This window comes from Hypanus sabinus, chromosome 5 (genome assembly GCF_030144855.1).
Source record: "Hypanus sabinus isolate sHypSab1 chromosome 5, sHypSab1.hap1, whole genome shotgun sequence".
NCBI lineage: Eukaryota > Metazoa > Chordata > Chondrichthyes > Myliobatiformes > Dasyatidae > Hypanus > Hypanus sabinus.
In genome coordinates this window covers 134,595,124-134,618,470 of record NC_082710.1, presented here as the reverse complement: position 1 = coordinate 134,618,470, position 23,347 = coordinate 134,595,124, and the positions used below count along the sequence as shown (strand labels likewise).

The window sequence follows — 23,347 nt, the reverse complement described above, 5'->3', positions numbered from 1 at the left end:
TCTGAAAGAAATTGATCATTTAACACAAATTATCACTTTTCAAATTTTAGTATTTCTGTAAAATCTCAGTTACTGTAGCATTTTGCTCTGTAATTGGTCTGTTGCAATGAAAAACCTAATTATCTTATTTTACATATATATATATATTCATTCAAGGAATGTGGACTTCACAGGCTGAGCCAGCATTAAATTGCTCATTCCTAATTGTTCTTGGGAAGGTCGTACTGAGCTGCCTATTTGAACCACTGCAGTCCTTGAGGTGTGAGGGTACCTAAAATATTATTAGGCAAGGTGTTCCAAGATTTTGACTCAGTAACGTGAAAATACATTATAAAATATTCACATTTACTAGTTTTATGAATTCATGATTGAAGTTTTTATTCAGTTCTTTTTCCTCAATTTTCTGTCCATTAAAATGGTCTGTTATAAATGGCTCATAAGTATGGCCTCCTTCAAATCTTTAGTTCTTATATACTAAAAGGGGAATATCTCAAATAAATATGCAATCGTTATGTACCGGTCCAAGTCATAATTGTTCAGAAGCTGATCATCTGATGCAAATTCAGCCTACCCTGATGTTATTTATCCACATTTAACACGACTACTCAATGCTTTCTGGTTAATGATCATTGAGATATAGCTGCAGAGCTAACAAAGATTATTCTTTTTAACCATGAACCCTGGACAATAAGTACCAAATTAGTGGTTCTACTGTTAAAGCTTGGGAAAAGAAACACATTGATCCAGGAAAATTCTTGTCAGTGCGATGCATTGTCAAAGCATGTTCACTTCAACAACTAACCCAGTAGGCGGCAAGGCTTGATGAATAATGTTTCTATTAGATATTCCTCAAGAAATGTAAGTATCATTTAGTTTCTTGTAAAATGACTAAGGAAAAGATTACACTTTTTCCTCCCTCTTTTACCTTCTAGGTTTAGGCAACTGCAGGTCAACACAGATAGCCGTGTCTCTGAATTCATGAATCAGACAAAGATAAAAATGTTTGAAGCAGAGCGAGCTCAGTTGGTACAAGAGGAAACAGCCAAGAATTTCAAGCAGTGCCAGATGGAATGTGATAAATACCAGAAGAAACTTGAGGTAAAATAATTGATTTTACTTCACAGCAGCTAAGTAGTAGATTTACTCAAGTAATTTCAAGGTGAATGAGCAAACTATGTTATACACACCATATGTTATTAACACCACACTAAATTAACCATTTAACCTAACTGCCTTGAAAAATGGTACTGAAATACTTAAGCTTAAGTGAATTCAGGTAAGAATGAAGGCCGGAATATGCTTTTAACTGCCTGCTGCTTTGCACATATCCCAGAATTCTGAAAGAAGCAGGTACCTCTTATAACCATACTTTTCCAAACCTAAAATCATTGCAAACAGTAGACTTGTGGCCATATTGAAATATATCTGACTTTACTGCATCGTGATGGCAACATGAGCCAAGTATCTCTACACCAATGTTAATGTTACTGTTGCAAAAGGAACTGGAAAGGAAAATAAAATAGCAAGTGCTTGAAATCTCAGCAGATCAAGCAGATATGAGAAATAGAGTTGATGTTCAATATAATTCTGGTAGTCTTTTCGCATTCAAAAAGAGGATAGTACCAGCAAACAAAACGATCAAGGGTGACATCCTCCAAACAGTTCACAAAACTACTACTTCTATGTCTTTTTCTTTCGAATGTGGCTTTGCTACTGTTAGAGCCTGTGATCTACATTTTGATGGTCTGCTTTCGGGTCGATTGAGTAATCTGGGGCTTTGCTGTCTCTGACCGTGTTCAGTGAGACTTCAAGCAAAGTGTGCAGCCTCAAGGCCAAGAAGCCAGGAGATAGGGTGTGAACCCATGATGATCGATTCCATTTCTCATTGATTAAAGCATCAAGGAAGATTGAAATCACTAAGACGAGTGGGTGTTCAGTGCCTTCTACCAGCCTCTCACTCACTGCAGCAGAGGAAGTTACCTGTGTGTGATGATCTCTCTCTGCCTCTTGCTCAATGTTGCTGAGGGATTGTGCTGGAGTCTAGGGTTTTAGTAATGTTTAGTTGACATGATTTGTGGATTGGACTTTAGTTCAAGTGTTTTTGGTTTCAGGTTGCTCTTTTTTTTGTTGCTATTTTAGGTGCTTTTGATTGGGGCGACTTACAGATAACAAACAACGCGGTGCTAGTTTCACCTGAACTGAATATGCCTGGACTCTTTCTATTTTGTGTTTTTCATTTGTCTTTTTTAAAGTGTTGCTGGGGGGGAGGTGATTTTTTTTTGAACAGGTTCCACGATTTTCCTTGTCTTGTGGCTGTCTGTGGGAAGACATATCTGATAGTTGTATACTGCATACCATATAACAATCACACACACTTCGATAGTAAATATACTTTGAATCTTGAATCTTGAATCTTCAAGCTTTAAAAAGAAACAAACTGAATCTAATAAAATTATTTCTCATGAAAGGACATCCTTGTGAAACATTAAATGTGTTTCTCACTCTACAGGTAGCTCCTGGGTCTGCTGAGCATTTCCAACATTTTAAGGCATTTTTAAACATTTGGAAGTACAAAGCCCCGCCCAAAATTAGAGTGGGTACCTTGCCCTTTTAAATGATAGCACAACTGAGATTTGATGTAGCGTGTAAGCATAGGTATAGCATGACTAGCAGTGTGAAGTTCCCTGCAAGGGACAAAGCAGAAATTTAATTTCTTCTACTTTCAGAGAGCTGTGTTATATATATATCTCATGTGCTTAATGATTTTTAGGGAAATTGAGTAGGACCCGCCCCCCCCCCCCCCCCCCACCCTTATTACCTCTGTCTCTGCACATTTTCCTACAGAACCCTATTTCTCTAGTGGTGTCTTGAAATTTTGAGGAACTTCTTCAACTGAGAGCCCACCTACAATTTGAAGATGTTCAGGTCAATGAATCTAAGTTGACAAATCTCTGCAGCTTACTTTAAACCTGTGCAGTAGTCCCCCCACCCCCATACCAGACAGCAATGCAACCAGTTAGAATGCTCTCCAGAGTACATGTATAAAAATTTGCGCGTGTTTTAGGTGACATACCAAATCCCCTCACACTGCAAATAAAATATTGACACTATCATGCCTTCTTGTAGCTGCATTAATATGTTGGGTCCATGTTAGATCCTCACAGATACTGACATAAAGGAACTTGAAATTGCTCACTCTTTCCACTTCTGATCCCTCTGAGGACTGGTATGTGTTCCCAAGTCTTGCCCTTCCTGAAGTCCATTTTATATAATCTTGAGATTTGTCTTCTTACAGGCAACTACAAAACAAAAAAACCCAATGGAACTCATTAAAACAGAAGAAGACCACCAAACGTGCAGAGGGAAGAACAATGTCCAAAGAATAAAAATAAGCAAATGGCATTCAGAACTAAATGCATTCACCCTGTTAGTTGCAGGTGACAGAAACAGTTTGGTGCAGACATGAGTAAACCTTGTTGAGTAACGGTTGAAGTTCAGTGCAAAGATGAATAAACCTCATGGAGCAGTGATTTGAACCAGCCAGTGCCCTGCCTCCAGCCCCAACACCCTGCCCCTTTCAGTCTGGCCCAGCGCTAATATCATTTAGACCTTGCTCTCAGACCTGGACCCTGCCTCTTCGATATGCTCTGGGACCAGTGCCCCACCACCTCAATTTAGTAGGTACCCAGCTTTTCCAATTCAGCTTGCAGCTTAATTCAATCAAACCTTGGGTCTTTCCATGCTCCAGGACCTCTGCTCGCCTCGCCTCGCCTCATTACTGCCGAATCAAGTTGCCTCCAAGTTTGCTCCAGGAATGGCCAAACATTGGCTTATTCCCTATTGTCTGGCCCAGACCCCACCGCCTTGATTCAGCCGGTATACACCACTCCACAGCCAAGCTGCACCTTCGAGACTTCAGTTCCCACTGCAAAATACCAGGTTGTACAGGTAGTTCAACTTCAACAGGGAAATTACAGGTTGCAGTGATCGTTTAGCAGAAAAAGTGTCATTAATGAAGTGTTTGGTTGTTTTCTTTGTTTTATTTGCCACCAGTATGCAGTCGCTCAGCTTCACCAGTGCCATTTTAAACCAGAAAGGTGTGATATGTTTCATCACCATCCACTCAAAACACTTTATCACTGTAGATGTAAGTGCTACCAGACGATAGTCATTGAGACAGGTTACCACATCTTAGGCACTGGTATGTGAAGCCTGCTTGAAGCAGATGGGTACATTAGACTGTCTGTTGAGCACCCTTCATTGATTCAAGTTTAGTTGGGAATTGCCTCTTCACCCATTAGATGGCTTTCCAGAGTACCTGGACCTGCTGTAACTTTGTTGGTCACCAGACTTGAATACCTCTGATCTGGCTCTCAGCAGATTACGGATCTCATAGTTCATCAAGAGCTTCTGGTTAGGGAAGATTCTGAATGATTTTGTGGGGGCACATGTGTCTGCAACTGTTTTTATGAAGTCCATGACAACTATGGTGTATTCATTCAGATCCTTAAATGAGTCCTCAAACATGGCCCAGTCCACTGACTTGAAGCAATCTCGTAACTGCTGCTTTGCCTCCTGTGACCACCTTTTCGTTGTCCTAATCTCTGGAGCTTTGTCTCTATGCAGGTAGAAGAAGGACAGCCAAGTGATCAAACTCTCTGAAATGTGGTCTGGGCTTGGAAACGTTCCTTATCTTGGTACAACACCGTCTAGTGTGTTGTGTCCTCTGGTGCTACAGGTTACATGGTGATGATAATTGGGTAGAGATTTCTTTAAACAAGCCTGGTTGATGTCCCCAATTACGATTTGAAGTGGGTCAGGGTGGCCCGTTTCTCATTTGGAAGTGGTGTGCAATATCTCAGGCACTTGATTATAGTCTGCCGCTGGTAATATGTAAACTGCTGTGAGGATCACGGATGAGAACTCTCTAGGTAAATAGAATGGATGGCAATTGATCATTAGGTGTTCATGGATTACGTTTCTTCCCCATTCTGATGTTTGGTCTGAATAACAGCTGAATTCCTTGACCAGCTCTACATGGTTTTATGGATTGAGTTGCTGCCACTTGATTGGCTGATCAGATATCTACATTAACAAGAAGGTGAATAGGTGCAGCTACTAAAGTGCTCACTGAATGTACATCTCATGGCAAAATAGTTAGCTCTATAAATTGCATAATTGCACTTTTGCAGTCTCAGAACATGAGCTCAACATGAAATAATCACTGTTGAAGTGGATGTCTTCATTTGTCAAAGTTTTTCTTCATTGAGAAATGGCATGGAATAGGCCTTTCCGGCACTTTGAGGCATGCCTGCCACCACTGCCCTGATTTAACCCTAGCCTAATCACAGGACAATTTACAATGACCAATTAACCAACCAACTGGTACGTCTTTGGACTGTGGGAGGAAACTGAAGGACCCGGAGGAAACCCACATGGTTACAAGGAGAGCGTACAAACTCCTTACAGACAGTGGTGGGGATTGAAGCTGGGTCACCTGAACTCTAAAGCATTGTGCTAACCACTATGCTTCAGTACTGATTTTCTGAGTCTTATTGATTAGTTTACCCCAATATATTTCCAGTTTATAACAGGGGAAAATCTGCACCTGCTGGAGATCCAAGGCAACACACGTAAAGTGCTGGAGGAACTCAGCAGTCCAAGCAGGCTCTATAGAGAGGAATAACCAGTTGATATTTTGGGCCAAGAGCCTTCATCAGGACTGGAAAAAAAGGAGAGAAGTCAGGGTAAGAAGGTGGGGGGAGGGGAGAAAGAAGTACAATGTGGTGGGTGATAGGTGAAACCCGGTGAGGGGGAGGGTTGTGAAGTAAAGAGCTGGGAAGTTGATTGGTGAAAGAGATAAAGGTCTGGAGGAGGAGGAATCTGCTAAGATTTCTAGTTTATATCTTTTGAAAAACATCTTTTCCCATTCCCATTCAACTGGTCTATTTGCTTAGTGATGGAAGGTAGGAACAGAAGGAAGAAGAAAAGGTATAAGGAACTAGTGGAGATCTTTACTGTTCAGGATGTTCATGCATTACTGAAACAATTAATTTGGTTTAACAAGATCCAATAATAAGTGACTTCACCAGCTGGAGGGAGGGAAAGTCAGGGAGGAGTTAAGCTTCTGTTAGTGGAATATCATCAATACAAGTAGAGGTAAGACTGTGATTACCATGTATTAGATTCAATAGGATTAGCAGCAGGGAGTTTGAGGTTTCAGTTGTCAGTGAACCTCAGAGACAACCTAGAACCTTAGAGATAATTTAGAATAACTTGTAGTTGTGGGAAAAATATCTATCTGCACCAGCCATTAAAATATGATGTGCTTGAATAGTTATAAAACAGCTTGACCAGATTGGAGTAAAAAGCTGATAATTCTGAAAGTTGTTTCAGCTCATTAGACAGAACTGTGGCACCAGAAGTCTGCAAAAGAAAAAATGTTATTCCAATTTTTAATACATCAGAAGCCTGATTATAGACTGTTACCTTGACTACTAAAATTAAAAAGAAAAAGAATATACTTTAGGTCAGCTTTTGATGTTAATCTAATGAGTACAAACAGTGCTTTCCAGAAATAATTAAAAAGTTTTTTTTTTGGAATACACATGCTATGAAATTACTGTTTTGTTTAAAAATAACGAATAAAACTTGCCCTTTAAATAAAAAAATGTGGGAACTGCATTTTTATTTTGGAAAAAGCATTAGGCTTAATAATGAAGGCCAAAGCAATCATTAAAACCTATGGTTTACTTGAGACTTGTTGAGTCAGTTTGGGATCCCTTGACAGTCAATGAGTGGCCTTTTAATACAGGGAAGGTATTTACTTCATCTTATTATAATGCAGTTTTGAATTCTGTCAATAAGTTAGTTAAAGTTTATAGTTTCAAATGCATTGCTTAATTAATTATTGCCAAATTATTTTCAATGATGATGCAAACCTACCTTCTGCTAGATAGTGATCAAAATGAAAAAGCTGGTTGATTCTCCTGCCCACTTTTTTCTCAGTGTAAGGACCAAGTGTTCCATAGACGCTGCCTGGCCTGCAGAGCTCCTCCAGTATTTTGTGTGTTTTGCTTGGATTTCCAGCATCTGCAGATTTTCTCTTGTTTTTGAAGTTCTTCATGTACTTGGTCTCCAAGGGTAGCGACTGCAGATACATGTCTACCAAAAAGGTGCTCCTTTCCTCTGCCAGCTTGCAGATCACCCTTGGCCAATTGTAGTATCAGCTTAGCCCCCCAGTCAGCATCACTTGAAGCCATGGCAGCAGGTGGTGGATGTCGTATGAGCAGCTGGTGCATATCACAAGTCCTGGTTATGAAACCACTGATACCAGGCAGACAATCTGAAAAGTATTGAATATTGGCTGGGGAATCACTCGTCTTGTAAAGATACTGCCCAGAAGAAGGCCTATGACAAAGCACTTCTGTAGAAAGATTTACCAAGAACAGTTATGGTTAGGAGACCATGATCGCCTACATCTTGACACAGCACATAAGATGATAATGTTGAGTCTCCATACATAATTAATCCTTCCTATTTCAATCACAGACAGGCAGTCAAAAACCAAAGAAACCCAAAAGAACCCATTTTTAAAAAAAAAGACCGTCAGAGATCCAATGTGCAGGGAAAAAAAACAAATCTTGCCGACAATAAAATTAAGCAAATAACATTCAGAATTGAAATTCACAAAAGTGAATCCACAGCCATGAAGGCAGTCATCACTGCAGCCGATTCAAGAACCCATTAGTTTCATGCCACAACCTCAGTTCAGCGCAGAGACCTGTAAACCTCACAGAGCAGCGAGCTAAACACTGGCCCATCCCTCACCTCTGGCCCCAACACTCCTGATCTTTTTATTTTGGCCTGGTGCCTGAGTCAGCAAAACAACTAATTGATTTTTGCTCTTGGACCCGGATGCTGTTGCTTTGTTATTTGGCCCAACGTTTAAATCGGTCAAACCTCCACTTATTTCTCACGCTCAGGGCCTGAGCCCCGCTGCCTCAGTTCTGCCACTTTGAATTGCCCCCAAGTCTGTTCCAGCAGCCAAACATTGGCTCATTTCTGCTCTTGGGCCTAGATCCCACCACCTCAATTCGGCCCAGATCTGTCATGCTGCAACCATCCTGTGCCTTTGAGACTTCAGCTCACACTACAAAAATACCAAGTCATACAGGGCAGTTTCAAAGCTTGACTCCACAAGGGAAGTTACAAGCTATTAATTGCAGTGATTGTCTTTGAGGAAAAAGTGTGATTAATAAAGAAATTAATAGATGTTGTTGCTGCCAGTAAGTTGTCGCTGTGCTTCACCAGCACCGTTTTAAACCAGAAAACATATCAACCTTCACTTTAAATATACCCAGTGACTTGGCCTCCACAGCTGTCTGTGGCAATGAATTCCACAGATTCACCACCCTCTGGCTGAACAAATACTTCCTCTGTTCTGGAGGGACATTTTTCTATTTTGAGGCTGTGCCCTCTGGTACTAAACTCCCCCACTGTAGGAAACATCCTCTCCACATCCAATTGATCTGGGCCTTTCAATATTCAGTAGGCTTCAGTGAGATCTGCCCTCTTTCTTCTAGACTTCAGTGAGTGCAGGTCCAGAGCCATCAAACGTTCATCACACAATAACCCTTTCATTCCTGGGATCATTCTCGTAAACCTCCTCTGGACCTTTTCCAATGCCACAGCATCCTTTCGTAGATATTGGCCTCAAAACTGCTCACATACTGCTAGTGTGGTCTGACCAGTGCCTTCTAAAACCTCAGTATATGCAACATTCTGGATCAGATTTTAGCAATCACTGCTTTGAGTGAAAAGGGAGCAGGTAGTACTCAGCTTTTTTCAACAGTTGGGAAATCCCTTAATTTTAAGAAAGCATAAGAAGATGCACATTACCTGAACACACCCACACTCCCAAAGAGTAGCTGAGTATTTATTATTCCTTGGGTAACAGGATACTACAGGAATCCATTGTTCCAGGTAGAAAGAAGTCAACATTTTGTTTGCTTCTCTACACTGAGCTAGTCTTGTAGTCTGTCCCAATCCTCTACCTCTATATGTTTATTATAATTCATTCACATAGCATTGCTGATAAGACTAACATTTATAGTCTCTTGATAATGACTGTTTGGATTGACTGCTCTGTTGAGTCAAAGTTCAAAATAAGTATGCATATATACATACTTGAGATTTGTCTCCTTACAAGCAGTCTCAAAGCAAGAAATCCAAAAGAACCCATGTTAAACAAACCAACAAATACACAATGCGGAGAGAGGGAGGGAAAAAAAATCATGCAAACAATAAAGCAAGCAAACAGCATTCAGAATGAAAGTGAGTCCATAGACACAAAGTCCAGAGCAGGCCCACAGCCTCAGCATCAGGTCATCGCACAACTGAGCAAACTGTCGTAGAGCCCGGAGCAAGTTCACAGCCTCAGATTCTGTGCAGCAAAGAGTGGAGTAAACACTGTGAAGCAGCGAGCAGAGCTGGCCCAACGCTTGCCTCCAGTCCTGACACCCAGCCCTTTCAATCCATCCAGCCCAGCGTTTAAAACATCCAGACATCAGGTTGTTCATCTCACGAGAACCCAGGCCCTGTCACATAGATACATTCAGGATCTGGACCCCGCTACCAAGTTTTGGCCCATACCCGGTCTTTCCAAGTTGGTCCAGCACTTGGATTAGTTGGACCTCGTTCTCAGTTTAGATAGATGGGCTCTGAAACTCCTCTTCTCCAACTCTTCTCTGTTTCACACACCTCAACTTCATCTCAACCAAGCCTTGACTTTGCTCTGACAACTTCTCCTCCAACTTTGCATCGCACCCACACGCCTCAACCATCGAGTCAGCCTTGTCTTCGCCCCTCTTCATTTCTTTTTGGTGATCATTTACCATATTTTCTTTTTTACAGAACAAGTGTTTTTATATAAAATATTTGTATTTCTTGCTTTAGGAACCACCAGTAAGCTGTCACTTGTCCTCAGCAGTGCCATCTTAAACTGGAGTCATTTCACAAATCAATTAAAAGTCAAATTACATTAAGCTAGTTGATAACAATACATTCCTTTCTAAAGTACGCTGTAAAAGTAAAGAGATTTTATGACTGTTCCTCGCATTCATGGTCATCACTCCTTATTGCTCCTACATCTTGAGAAGCGTACTGATGGCTGTTTTTCTCCTCTTACTTCTCTTCACTTCCTCTGTCTCATCAAATCATCTTTCCATCTGTGCATCCCATGCCATGCACTCTATTCCTCACTTTCTTTACTTAATCTTCCTTGTTAATTCTGTCATGATTCTTAACATTCCATTTCTCTCCTTGTCCTTTCTTGTACCCTACTTTTCCATCCTGTATCTAATTACTCATCTGTCTTCCAGACAATGACCAGTTATTTGCAATTGTTCATGATTCTTCATGTGTAACTATGGATATGCAGCACTATGTGTTTTACTTTATAAAGTTAGTATGTAATAGGGGGTTTACTGTTAATGGTTGTACTTTGTGCCGTTGCCTTGACAGGTTTTAACAAAAGAATTTTACAAACTGCAAGCATCAGCAGACAAGCATACCACTGAGCTTCAGACTCAAAACTCCGAGCTTCAAGCTCGACTGGAGACTTATGAGAAACTGGAACAGGAGCTGGATGGTGTTATAATGCAATCAGCTGAAAGTAAGCCACATTTGAGATTTAGCCTGATCTCTTCTCACTGTTATCTGACAAAATTGTGAAGGATTTATTTACAAACATTCTTATAGTCAGCTGCACCAACCACATAGAGCATGTGCTCTTTTATATTTTTAATCATCAAAGATAGACCATTAATACACCCATCGATACAGGCAGAATCCAGTAGAGTTTAATGGAGAGACTAGAATATGGTGCTGGTGTTCATTAATCAAAGACTGTGCTCATGCAGTATACCAACACTCACTGCTCTTCACTTAACTCGTGTTAATCTTTTTGAAAGTTAATTGGTAGAATGTCCTATAACTACTTTTAATTGGCTGGCCCTGGCAGCATTGAAACTTTGCTATTCTTGGCACCTCTGCACAGTATTTAGGACTTGCTCCTTGTAGGTCCAGGAACACAGGTAAAAATCCTCAAGTGGTGGTATTTGTACATTCTCCAATGTCAGCCAGTGCTTCAGATTTATCCTATAGACAAAAGGCATACTGGAAGGAAATTATTTCTTTGAACAAGTGAGTTTAAAAGAATTAAGGGGGGGGGGGATATTATGGACATGTGGAAGTTTGTAATTCACAAGTTACAGGGAAAGAAGAAGAGAAATTAGATTGATGGAGTTGCTCTCCTGGGAGCTGGCATGTACCTGTTGTGCCATTTGCCATCCTCTACATTGTAGTAACATCGCTTAGTTTCCTGTAAGGGAGAAATGGTGAGCTGCCTTGAACTGCTGTTTCTATGATGAATAAAGATAGTCCCACTATTTTGTTGGGTAGGAATTCCAGAACTTCTACACGGTGACAATGAAGAAATGGCAATTATATACAGGTAGTCCCCGAGTTGCGAATGTCCGACTTAAGGACAACTCGTACTTATGAACTGAGGAAGGAGACCGCAGTCCGCCATTTTAAGTTGAATCACGACACCATCCACCATTTTACGTTGGATCATGATGCCGTCTGCCATTTTAAGTCGTTGCCATTGACACTGTGTTGAGTGTGTAACTTTGTATTTGGCTTAAATTTTTCTTAGTAAGCTTCACCCAGACGTCCGTCCCCCCCGTCCCCGTTCCGGTCGGTTGCTGGCACAGTGAGATCAGCGCCAGGCTCGAGAACGAAGGTTCTAGAGTTTGATTCAGTGACAGACCGCTCTCGTGCCTGGTTGATGTCAATCCAGTGACTCCTGTACCATCCATGCTGGGTTGATGTCGAGCTCGCAACTCGACCTCGTAAAAAAAACACTACCACCTCCAGTTTAAATTCGCACGCGGAATATTGTGGAGGATCAAATACCCAAACCCAGCACAGCCCCCACTTGTCCCATTTAACCTGTCTCAATGTGGTGGACTTTAGGACTCGGGACCCGGGACTTTAGGACCCAGGGAATTCAGTGCGGACCTCGGGAGTCGGCAGAGGTTGGGACCCGCCACCCACAGTGTTTCTGTTCAGTTGATGGGAAGTGATCGTGATTGAAAATAAAATGGAAATAATAAAGCATTTGGAAAGAGGTGAAACACCATCGGTCATTGGAAAAGAGTTAGGCTACAGTCGGTTAACAATTGGAACAATTTTAAAAGATAAAAGATAAAGTGAGGATAATGGAGCATGTGAAAGGCCCTGCCCCGAAGAAAGCTACAGTTATTACTAAGCAACACAGTGGTTTAATTATTGGAATACATACGTTTCTTAAGTGTTTTATACGCATAGAAAGGTAAAATATATACTAAGACAAACGTTTGACTAACTGACGCTAAATGATACTGGATGTACTTGTTCCGACTTGCGTACAAATCCGACTTAAAGACAGACTCAGGAACAGAACTTGTTCGTAACCAGGGGACTGCTTGTGTATCAAGTTAAGAAAGTATGTGATTAGGAGATGGTATTGCTAGCTTACATCTGCTGATTTTATCGTAGATTGCGGTGGTCAAAAATTTTGAAGCTGTTACTAAATTATAGCTTATCCCCTAGCTGCTCAACAACAAACTGCTCTAAAAAGCCATCTTCTAGGCATTCAACAAATTTCTCCAATTGACCTGCCTGTTGAAATCTCCCATAACTATCATGACATTGCCCTTTTTACACACCTTTTCTACTTCCCGTTGTAATCTGTGGTCCACGTCCCAGCTACCGTTGGGAGGGCTGTATATAACGGCCTTCAGGGTCCTTTTACCTTTGCAGTTTTATGACTCAACCCACAAGGATTCAACATCTTCCGATCCTATGCCACAACTTTCTACTGATTTGAACCCATTCTTTACCACTAGAGCCACTCCACCCCCTCTGCCTACCTTCCTTTCTCTCCGAAATAATGTGTAACCTTGACATTCGGCTCCCAACTACAACCATCCGTCAGTCACGACTCAGTGATGGCCACAACATCATACCTGGCAACCTGTAATAGTGCAACAAGATCATCCACCTTAATTTTTATACTATGCGCACTTAGATACAACACCTTAAATACCATATTTGCTATTCTTTCTGATTCTGCATCCATACTGTTTTGATACTCAGCCTGCTGGCTGCAACAAAGTCCCATCTTCTGCCTGCCCTTCCTGACAGTCTGACTGCACGCTATCTTTACTTTTTTACCATCCGTCCGATCCTGAGTCCTTTCACTCCAGTTCCGACCCCCTGCCAATTTAATTTAAACCCTCCCCAACAGTTCTAACAAACCTGCCTGCGAGAATATTGGTCCCCCTCTAGTTCAGGTGCAACCTATCAAGTGATCCCAATGATTCAAGAATCTGAAACCCTGCCCCCTGCACCAGCTTCTCAGCCACGTATTAATCTGCCAAATCGCCCTGTTTCCACCTTCATTGGTGTGTGCCACAGGCAGCAATCCAGAAATTACTATCCTGGAGGTCTTGCATCTCAGCTTTCTACCTGGCTCTCTAAATTCTCTTTTCAGGACCTCTTTGCCTTTCTTTCCTTTGTCATTGGTACCAATATGTACCAAGATATCTGGCTGTTCTCCCTCCCTCTCCACAATGCTGTGGATGTGATATGAATTGTCCCTGACCCTGGTACTAGGGAGGCAACTACCATTCGGGTGTCCCATTCATATCCCCAGAGTGTCCTGTCTGTTCCCCTAACTATTGAGTCCCCTATCACTACTGCTCCTCTCTTCTCCTTCTTTCCGTTTTGCACTGCAGACCTATGCTCAGTGCCAGTAACCTGGTCTCCATGGCATTCCCCTGGGAGGTCATTTCCCACAACAGTATCCAAAGTTTTATACCTATTACTGAGAAGATAGGCCACATGAGCGTTCTGTGCTAACTGCCTATATACATTTCCATTTCTCTTGGCGGCCACCCAGCTATTTGCCTCCTGCAACTTAGGGGTGACTACTTCCCTGTAATTCTGATCAATTATCTCCTCACGCTCCTGTACAAGCCAAAGTGTTAAGTAATTAAACTTTGTAGGTGTTGGTGAAGCTTGGAAAATCAGATGGACCTCTGTGTGGAATACCATTGACCTAGACTTATATAATATGTCCCTCTGTGTTTCTGGCTGTTTGTCAGGAATTTTATAATGATAATGTCGTTGAATGTCAGAGCTGCTTAGACTCTTCTGTGGAATTTTGCTAGCACTGGATGGTATGTTACTTGTGTTATGTACCCATGGGTATCTTGTGACTGTCACATGACTTTGATATAATTGAGGCTCTGCTGGGCATGATGTAATGGCCTTGTGATGGTGGAGTGATTTAATTTTCCCGCCAGTGAGAAGTCATAAGATGGCCTATTTTCAACATGTATAAAAGGAGAACGCATCGCCATGATGCAGGTCAGTTCGTGGCTTAAGTCGTCAGTTACTCCGTTCTGCTGCGTGTTTGGTTTCATGGCGCAGTTTTGTTTTAAAGTGGAGTTTTAATTTCTACTGTAAGAATCGTTGTGCCGGCAGTTCTGAAAATTGCTGCCAGTTAAAGTCCAGTCAGAGAGTGAAGAATTATCGAAGTTCGGGCAGCTGAAGGATCGAGAAAAGTTGGTGGTGTCAGTGGTAAAACAGGTTCAACCTTATTTGATCCTCATTCAGAAGGAATTAGTAACCTGCGTCGGAGATAGCTCCTGCATTGCTATAAGAGCAGAAACAGCTGGATGCAGCATTTCGCCAAGGAAAGGTCAGTACCTTTAAGCCGTCTTATTTCTTTCATTGTAAATCCTTCGGGCAAGGCATATTTCGGCTGGGATCAGTGGTAACGTCATGAGGTCGAGAAATTCGTACTTCTAGGAAAATCTCTCCTAAGTGACTGTGTAAATCATTTGGACTTTTGCGTTACTACTTTTAAGAACTGTGTTTGCATTTCTCGTTTTAAGAACTGTTCGAGCTGCCGTATAGCAGATGACTTCCGGTTAAGTTAGTCGTTTGATTACTTTTGGGTTTTTTTGAGCAGTGTTTAATAAAAGTTTTATTTGTTTATTAAAAAAAACCTGTCTCAATTCTATATTCATTGTTGCTGAATCGTAACAATTGGGGGCTCGTGGGAAAAGTACCACTTTTGTGCTTAAATGCTTGTTTAATTATCGATCGGTGTTTTGGAAAAGGGAAATACCCGATTCTTTTGTTTGATTGGTTTGTGAGTGGTATTCGGCAGCTATGAATATTGACGACTTCCTGGCATTGCCAGACCCGGAGTTATTAGCAAAGGCGAAAAAGAGCGATGTATCTGAGATTGCTAGCAGGTTGGAACTTAAAGGTATTTCAGCGGTTACAACAAAGACCGTAATTCAGAGGAAAATCACGGAACACTATACAGATTCGGGTGTTTTTGATGAAATGATTTTAGTTAAGTTCCCTGTGAGTAAAGCAGTGAATCAGTTACACCTGGAACAGGTTGCGTTAGAATAGCTTAGAATAGAAGCTGAATTAAAACAGAAGCAATTGAAAGCTAACTTGGAACTTTGTTGGTTAGAAGCTGAAAATAAACAGAGGGAATTTGAACTCGCGATGGCGGAACTAAAGTCTGAGAATCAGTCTTCTGGTTCTAGAAAAACGTTTGTGTTAGTCAGGAAATTAAATTGGTCCCTCCATTTAATGAATCAGAAGTAGAGAAATATTTTCAACATTTTGAAACTGTTGCTCTGATTTCAGAGTGGCTGAAAGAGAAATGGCCAGTGTTGTTACAGAGTGTAATTACATGCAAAGCACTGCAAGTTTATACAGCTCTAACTGCTAAGCAAACACTTGATTATGATACTGTGAAGCTGCACGTATTAAAGGCATATGACTTAGTTCCAGAACCATATAGAGAAAGATTCAGAGATTTGAAGAAATCTGTGGAAAAAAACTTATGTGGAATTTGCCTATGATAAAGCTGTGTGTTTTGAAAGATGGGTTTACTTTAAAAATGTAAATGGGGACTATAATAAATTGAAAGAGCTTATTTTAATGGAAGAATTTAAAAGGAGCATTAAAAGAAGTTAGTGAGAAAGGTAAGGAGGAAGGAAAACTTGTGAAGGAAAGACAGTTTGGTCCCATTTGTAATTACTGTAAAAAAAAACCTGGTCACGTAATAGCCAACTGTTTCCGATTGAAAAAGAAGGAGAAGGAAGCAGTCCCAGATGCTTGTGTGCAACATACTGAAACACCTGTAAATTCACAGGGTTTGGTAAATGCAAATGAAGCTTTGTTAGAGTTTGGCCAAGTTAAGAAGGGATATGATAATATTATAACTGAAGGATTTGTATCTTTGAAAGAAGGATCCACTCGGGTGCCAATAAAAATCCTTAGAGATACTGGAGCTTCTCAATCACTGATGTTAGACAGTGTGTTAAAGTTTAATGATGACTTTGACACTGGTGAGGTAAACTATATATGAGGTGTTGGGAGTGCCCTTATGCCTGTGCATTTGCATAGAGTAAATTTAAGGTCAGGGTTAGTTACAGGACTTGTTAAAGTAGGACTACAACCTTGTTTGCCTGTGAAGGATATTTCTTTATTGTTAGGAAATGACTTGGCAAATGGACAAGTTTTTCCTGAAGTGCATTTGACAATAAAGTTAGAGGAACCATGGATGGATTCTAACACAGCTTCCTCCTGTGTTGTAACTCGAGCTATGGCTAAAAAGCTTGATGTGCAGAATGAGGTTGTTACCCATAACTGTTCAATTCAAGATTCGAGTTTTGAGGATGTGTCAGAAACTTTCTTACCTTCATTGTTTGAACAAGGTTCTTGGAGTAAGTCTGACCATGAAGATTTGACTCTGTCTCAGAAGGAGTTGATAGCAGAGCAGAGTAGAGACCCTGAGATGATCAAATTAAACAAACAAGCTCTTCCAGATAGTGAAATTGATAAGGTGCCAGTAGGATATTATTTTGAGAAAGGAGTATTGATGAGGAAGTGGAGACCGCCTACAATTCCTGCAAGTGATGAATGGAATATTGTTCACCAGGTAGTTGTTCCTAAAGTTTATCGAAATGAGATTTTAACTTTAGCCCATAGTGTGCCCTTGGGTGGACATCAAGGGGTGAGGAAAACTGTGGACAAGATTTTAAAACATTTTTGCTGGCCTGGTTTGATGGAGGATGTGGCAATGTTTTGTAGAACGTGTCATACTTGCCAAATTGTGGGTAAACCTAATCAAGTTACTCCAGTGGCCCCACTGCAACCTATTCCCGCATTCGGTGAACTGTTTTCCAAAATTATTATATATTGTGTAAGACCATTACCAAAAACAAAAACTGGCTATCAGTACTTGCTGACTATCATGTGCACTGTGTCTAGGTTTCCAGAGGCAGTACCACTTAACAATAAATTGATTTTTTTTTTGTAAATAGTTAATTGTTAAAATTTTCTCTTGACAGATCAAAATTTTTTTTTGGAGGGAGGTGTTACATACTTGTGGGTATCTTGTGACTGTCACATGACTATGATATAATTGAGGCTCTGCTGGGCATGATGTAATGGCCTTGTGATGGTGGAGTGATATAATTTTCCTGCCAGTGAGAGGCCATGTGATGGTCTGTTTCCAACAGGTATAAAAGGAGAACGCATCGCTGTGACGCAGGTCAGTTCGTGGCTTAAGTCGTCAGTGACTCCGTTCTGCTGCATATTTGTTTTCATTTTAAAGTGCAGTTTTAATTTCTACTGTAAGAATCATTGTGCTGGCAGTTCTGAAAATCGCTGCCAGTTAAAGTCCAGTCGGAGAGTGAAGAATTATCAAAGTTCGGGAAGCTGAAGGATTGAGAAAAATTGATGTTGTCGATGGTAAAACAGGTTCGACCTTATTTGATCCTCATTCAGAAGAAATTAGTAACCTGCGTCCGAGATAGCTCTTGCATTGCTATAAGAACAGAAAGAGCTGGATGCAGCGTTTCGCCAAGGAAAGGTCATTACCTTTAAGCCGTTTTATTTCCTTCAACGTAAATCCTTCGGGCAAGGCATATTTCGGCTGGGATCAACCTTGTGAGGTCAAGGAATTCGTTACTTCTAGGAAAATATTTCCTAAGTGACTATAAATCATTTGGACTTCTGCATTACAGGCGGTCCCCGGGTTACATATGAGTTCCATTCCTGAGTCCATCTTTAAGTCAGATTTGTGCGTAAGTCGGAACAAGTATATCTGGTATTATTTAGCGTCAGTTAGTCAAACATTTGTCTTAGTATATAGTATATATTTTACCTTTCTATGCATATAAAACACTTAAGAAACATATGTATTCCAATAATTAAACCACTGCGTTGCTTAGTAATAATTGTAGCTTTCATTGAGGCAGGGCCTTTCACATGCTCCATTATTCTCACTTTATCCATTATCCTTTAAAATTGTTCCGATCGTTGACCGACTGTAGCCTAATACTTTTCCAGTGACATATGGCGTTTCACTTCTTTCCAAACGCTTTATTATTTCCACTTTATTTTTAATCACGATCGCTTCCTGTCAATAGAACAGAAACACCACGGGTGGCGGGTCCCGAGCTGCACTGGCTCCCGAGGTCCGCTGGGTCCTAAGGATCACTGCACTGAATTGCCCAAGTCCGAAATTCCACCACACAGAGACAGGTTAAATGGGACAAGTGGGGGCTGTGCTAGGTTTGGGTATTTGATCCTCTGCAATATTCCGTGTGGGAATTTAAACTGGAGGTGGCAGTGTTTTTTTACAAGGTCGAGTTGCGAGCTCGACATCAACCTAACACAGGAGCGGTCTGTCACTAAATCGAACTTGGGAACCTCCGTTCTCCAGCCTGGCGCTGATCTCACTGCGCCACCAGCCAACCGGAACGATGGGGGGGGGGGGGAATGGTGCGAGGTCAGGGTGAATCTTACTAAGAAAATTTTAAGCCAAATACAAAGTTAAACACTCAACACAGTGTCAATGGCAACGACTTAAAATGGCGGATGGTGTCGCGATCCGACTTAAAATGGCGGACGGCGTTCTCCTCGCTCAGTTCGTAAGTATGAGTTGTCTGTAAGTCGGAAGTTCGTAACTCGGGGACTACCTGTACTACTTTTAAGAACTGTGTTCGCATTTCTTGTTTTAAGAACTGTTCGAGCTGCCGTATAGCAGCTGACTTCTGGTTAAGTTAGTCGTTTGTTTACTTTTGGTTTTTTTTTTAGCAGTGTTTAATAAAAGTTTTATTTGTTTATATAAAAAAAAACCTGTCTCAATTCTATATTCACTATTGCTGAATCGTAACATTTGCAACTTACAAACTGGATATTTTAGACTGCAGCAATAAACTAATTTATTGATATTAGGATGTAGATAGCTAATTTGGGATCTCATTTGTGCAGTTACAATATTTTACGTTTATCCATCAACCATTGGAGAGCATTTATCTCACTTTTTTTCGGTCCAGTAATCTCTTTAAAAGTGATGAGGGGCAAGATTTTTTAATTATGATTGGTGTGCTTCTGTCCACACATTAAGATCCTAAATTGTTTCTCAAAGTATTGTGATTGTACTATGAATGATACATGAAACTTCATAATATACATATTACTAATTTTACAGGTTGCCAACTGATTAATTATATGTATTATGATTTTTCCGATTTTTAATGGCATATATCTATAATCCTCTTGCTTTCTTCCTGCAGTGGAAAATGATGATGATGCTGAACGCGTTCTTTTCTCTTACGGTTACGGTGCTAATGTTCCCACAACAGCAAAACGCCGCCTGAAACAAAGGTAAGAAATGAGGTGGGGGTTTTTTTCCCACCTACTGAGTACCACCAGAGGAAGTAAAAAATGCCACAGGGGTTAACATTATTTGAAGAAATTTATGAAGTAAGTGCTGAAGTTTTTCCCATCCTGATGTCATTAAGAATTCCCACACAGTCTGTTTCATCTCCACTTCCCATCAAAGAAAATTGAATGTGTCAATGAAGCATCTGCCCTTGTACACCCATGTTTCAAAGATTTTGTCTTTAATGCAAGTTTACTTTGGGAGTACTAGTTACTTGTATTAGTCGTTTGGAAAGTTGGCAATCCACATCAACTTTCAAATAATGAATGAGACTCTTCTAAGTCAGTTTACAAAACTGTGTGGAGGCTTAGGATTCCTGCAAAAGTGTGTGACTATGTGGGAACTCACAGAACTAATTCTGCTACGATGCTAAAGTCATTGCAGAATCCACTGCTGGATACCAATTTCTGCATTTTCTAGCATTTACACAAGGAATCCGCTACTAAACCTTTTCCAAGTTTGCTGCTAATGAGGTGACTCCATTCATCTTAATGTAAGGTACTGTCTGTGAACCAGTTAACTTATATTGAAGATAGTTTTCTGAATTTATTAACATTTTAAAAAATGGTTATACTATGATCATTTTTTAGCAGTTCTTGAATGTTTTTAAATGCTTGTGAATGCCAAGGCCATTCCTAAATATTCAAGGGCTTTGACAAATTATTCATCCTGGACTTGGCATTACCAGCTGTCAAAACATTTCTATGAAGGCCTGGCTGATCAAATTGGAAGTTATGTAAGTTGGCCCATTTCAGGTAATGATGGATTTAACAAATAGTGATAATGGGCAGTAAACAATTCTGTGGCTACTGTATGGATTATATCTATCATGAACCTTCTTGTGGTAATGACGTGTATTTATGAAGGAGAACAAAATGCAAAGATACCAACTGTAATGCACATTTATTAAATTAAAAATGAAAGGACTCAGGGAAACAAAATATAAAACTAACTTCTTCATCCCCCATTTGAAACTGAGAATAATACTGGTGGTCCAAACGTCTGTGCCTCGTTGAACATCAAAGGGAAAGGATTTGTTGCTGATGATTCGCAACAGTTTTCATTGGTACTCTCTGCATCCAACTCATTAAATAGCAGTGTGTCTCAGACTTCTACAGTTTAACACATTCTGTGAGAATTAGATGAGCAGAATTTACTAATAGAATTAGAAGTCTGCTTCTGTTGGTTTTCTCTGCCACTCACTTCTGCAGTGGCTCCCAGTTTTGTGGAATTCCTCAGTGGGAAGCTTTAGTTGGATCTTTTCTTGGCGTAGGATCTGAGTCCTCATTGATTTCAGCGAAGATTGTGGAACACAATTTAGAATGTCACAAGGGAAGTTAAATTATTTTTGGCACTAGTTTAACATCTAGTTTATTTTTTCACTTTATTTTAATGCAAAATTTTATTCATATAATTTGCTTCAATTCAAATAGTTTGTAGATGTTTTACTAGTTCTCCATGACATTTAAAAGCTAACGATCAGTTGCAGATTTATACAACTGACAAAGTTCCATCTCCAGCTATATCAAATGTAAGATCAGAACTCTTCACTGTGTCATCTTATACATGGGACATGCTTTGTTCTTGTTCAGATCATACAACTAGAATGAGGAAACCACTGAGATAACAAGGCTAGAAAGTGTGAGCATTAGTAGACCACAAGCCGTGATTTCAGGTTGTGTGAAAACAAACATTTGTTTCAGGTCATCGTTTCAGGTCACAGACCTGTTGTACTATGTTTATGCAGACTGCAGTTCTTTGAGGTGATAACAAATTCAAGATGAAATTTCTGTTCCAAAAAAAATTAAAGATTTTCAATGACCATGAAATATTAAAATCTTGAATTTCTACATCATCATAGCTTTGTGCAAGTCCCAGATGCTAAAGCTGTAACATGCTCTTATATGATAACATTATAATGAACTATTCTTGTAACATTCAGTTTTAATTACCCTTATTTTGACACTTGCAGTGTGCCAGATGTTGAAGGGTGTGAGGGAAGAGAATTGAGGGCAGTTACTATTACAGGGGAGAAGGTGCACAAAAAGACTTAAGGGTACATAAGTCACCTAAGCCAGATGAACTGCACCCTATAGGGTTCTGAACGAGGTAGCGGTAAAGATTGTGGAGACATGAGTAATAACCTTTCAAAAATCATTGGACTCTGAAATGGAAAATTGCAAATGTCACTCCACTCCTTAAGAAAGGAAGAAGGCAGCAGAAAGGAAATTATAAGTCAATTAGCCTGACTTCAGTGGTTGGAAGACATTGGAGTCAATCGTTAAGGGTGAGGTTCTGGAGTACTTGGCACAGGACAAGATAGGACAGCGTCAGTGTGGTTTTCTTAAGGGAACATCTTGCCTGATAAACCTGTTGGAATTCTTTGAGGAGGTTACAGGTAGGATAGATAAGGGGGATCCAGTGGGTGTTGTATATTTGGATTTTCAGAAGGCCTTTGACAAGGTGCCACAGATGAGGCTACTTACCAAGGTAAGAGCCCATGGTATTACAGGAAAGTTACTGACATGGTTAGAGCATTGGCTAATTGGTAGGAGGCAGCGAGTGGGAATAAAAGGATCCTTTTCTGGTTGACTAGTGGTGTTCCACTGGGGTCGGTGTTGGGGCCGCTTCTCTTTATGCTGTATATTAGTGCTTTAGATGATGGAATAGATAGCTTTGTTGCCAAGTTTGCAGATGATATGAAGATTGGTGAAAGGGCAGATGGTATTGAGGAAACACGTAGGCTGCAGAAGGTCTTAGAAGAATAGGCAAGAGAGTGGCAAGTAAAGTACAATGTTGGAAAATGCATGGTCATGCACTTTGGTAATAGAAATAAGTGTGCAGACTATTTTCTAAATGGGGAAAAAAATCCAAAAACCTGAGATGCAAAGGAAGTTAGGATTCCCTGGCAGACCATCCTAAAGGTTAACTTACAGGTAGAGTCAGTGGTGAGGAAGCAAATGCAATGTTAACATTCATTTGAAGGAGTATAGAATACAAGAGCAGGGATGTGATGCTAGGATACGTCTTTATAAGGCACTGGCGAGGCCTCACCTTGTGAACAGTTTTGGGCTCCTCATCTAAGAAAAGATGTGCTGGCAGTGGAGTGCGTTCAGAGGAGGTTAACAAAGATGATTCCGGGAATGAAAGGGTTATCATACAAGAAAAGTTTGATTGCTACGGGTCTGTACTCGCTGGAATTTGAAAAGATGAGGGGGGGATCTCATTGAAACCTTTCAATGAAAGGCCTAGACAGAGTAGATATGGAAAGGATGTTTCCAATGGTGGGGGAGTTTCAGACAAGAGGGCCCTGCCTCAGGATAGAGAAATGTCCATTTAAAGCAGAGTTGCAAAGAAAGCTCTTTAGCCGGGGGTGGTGAATTTGGAATTTATTACCACAGGCAGCTGTGGAAGCCAGGTCATTGGGTGTATTTAAGGCTGAGCTTGATAGGTTCTTGATTAGACACA

At 40.5% G+C, this 23,347-nt stretch overlaps 1 protein-coding gene across 5 annotated transcripts in view; it reads left to right on the top strand.

Moving 5' to 3' along the window:
- pibf1 (progesterone immunomodulatory binding factor 1) overlaps positions 1-23,347 on the top strand; it is a 200,515-nt gene that overhangs the window by 79,046 nt on the left and 98,122 nt on the right. For all 5 annotated transcript variants that reach the window (XR_009512295.1, XM_059970447.1, XM_059970445.1 and 2 more), the window contains 3 exons: positions 933-1,098; positions 10,525-10,675; positions 19,731-19,821. Coding sequence is in view for 4 of the 5 variants with exons in the window: in XM_059970447.1 (XP_059826430.1) it covers positions 933-1,098; positions 10,525-10,675; positions 19,731-19,821 (408 nt within the window). In the remaining variant the exon portion in view is untranslated. The remainder of the gene's footprint in view (positions 1-932; positions 1,099-10,524; positions 10,676-19,730; positions 19,822-23,347) is intronic.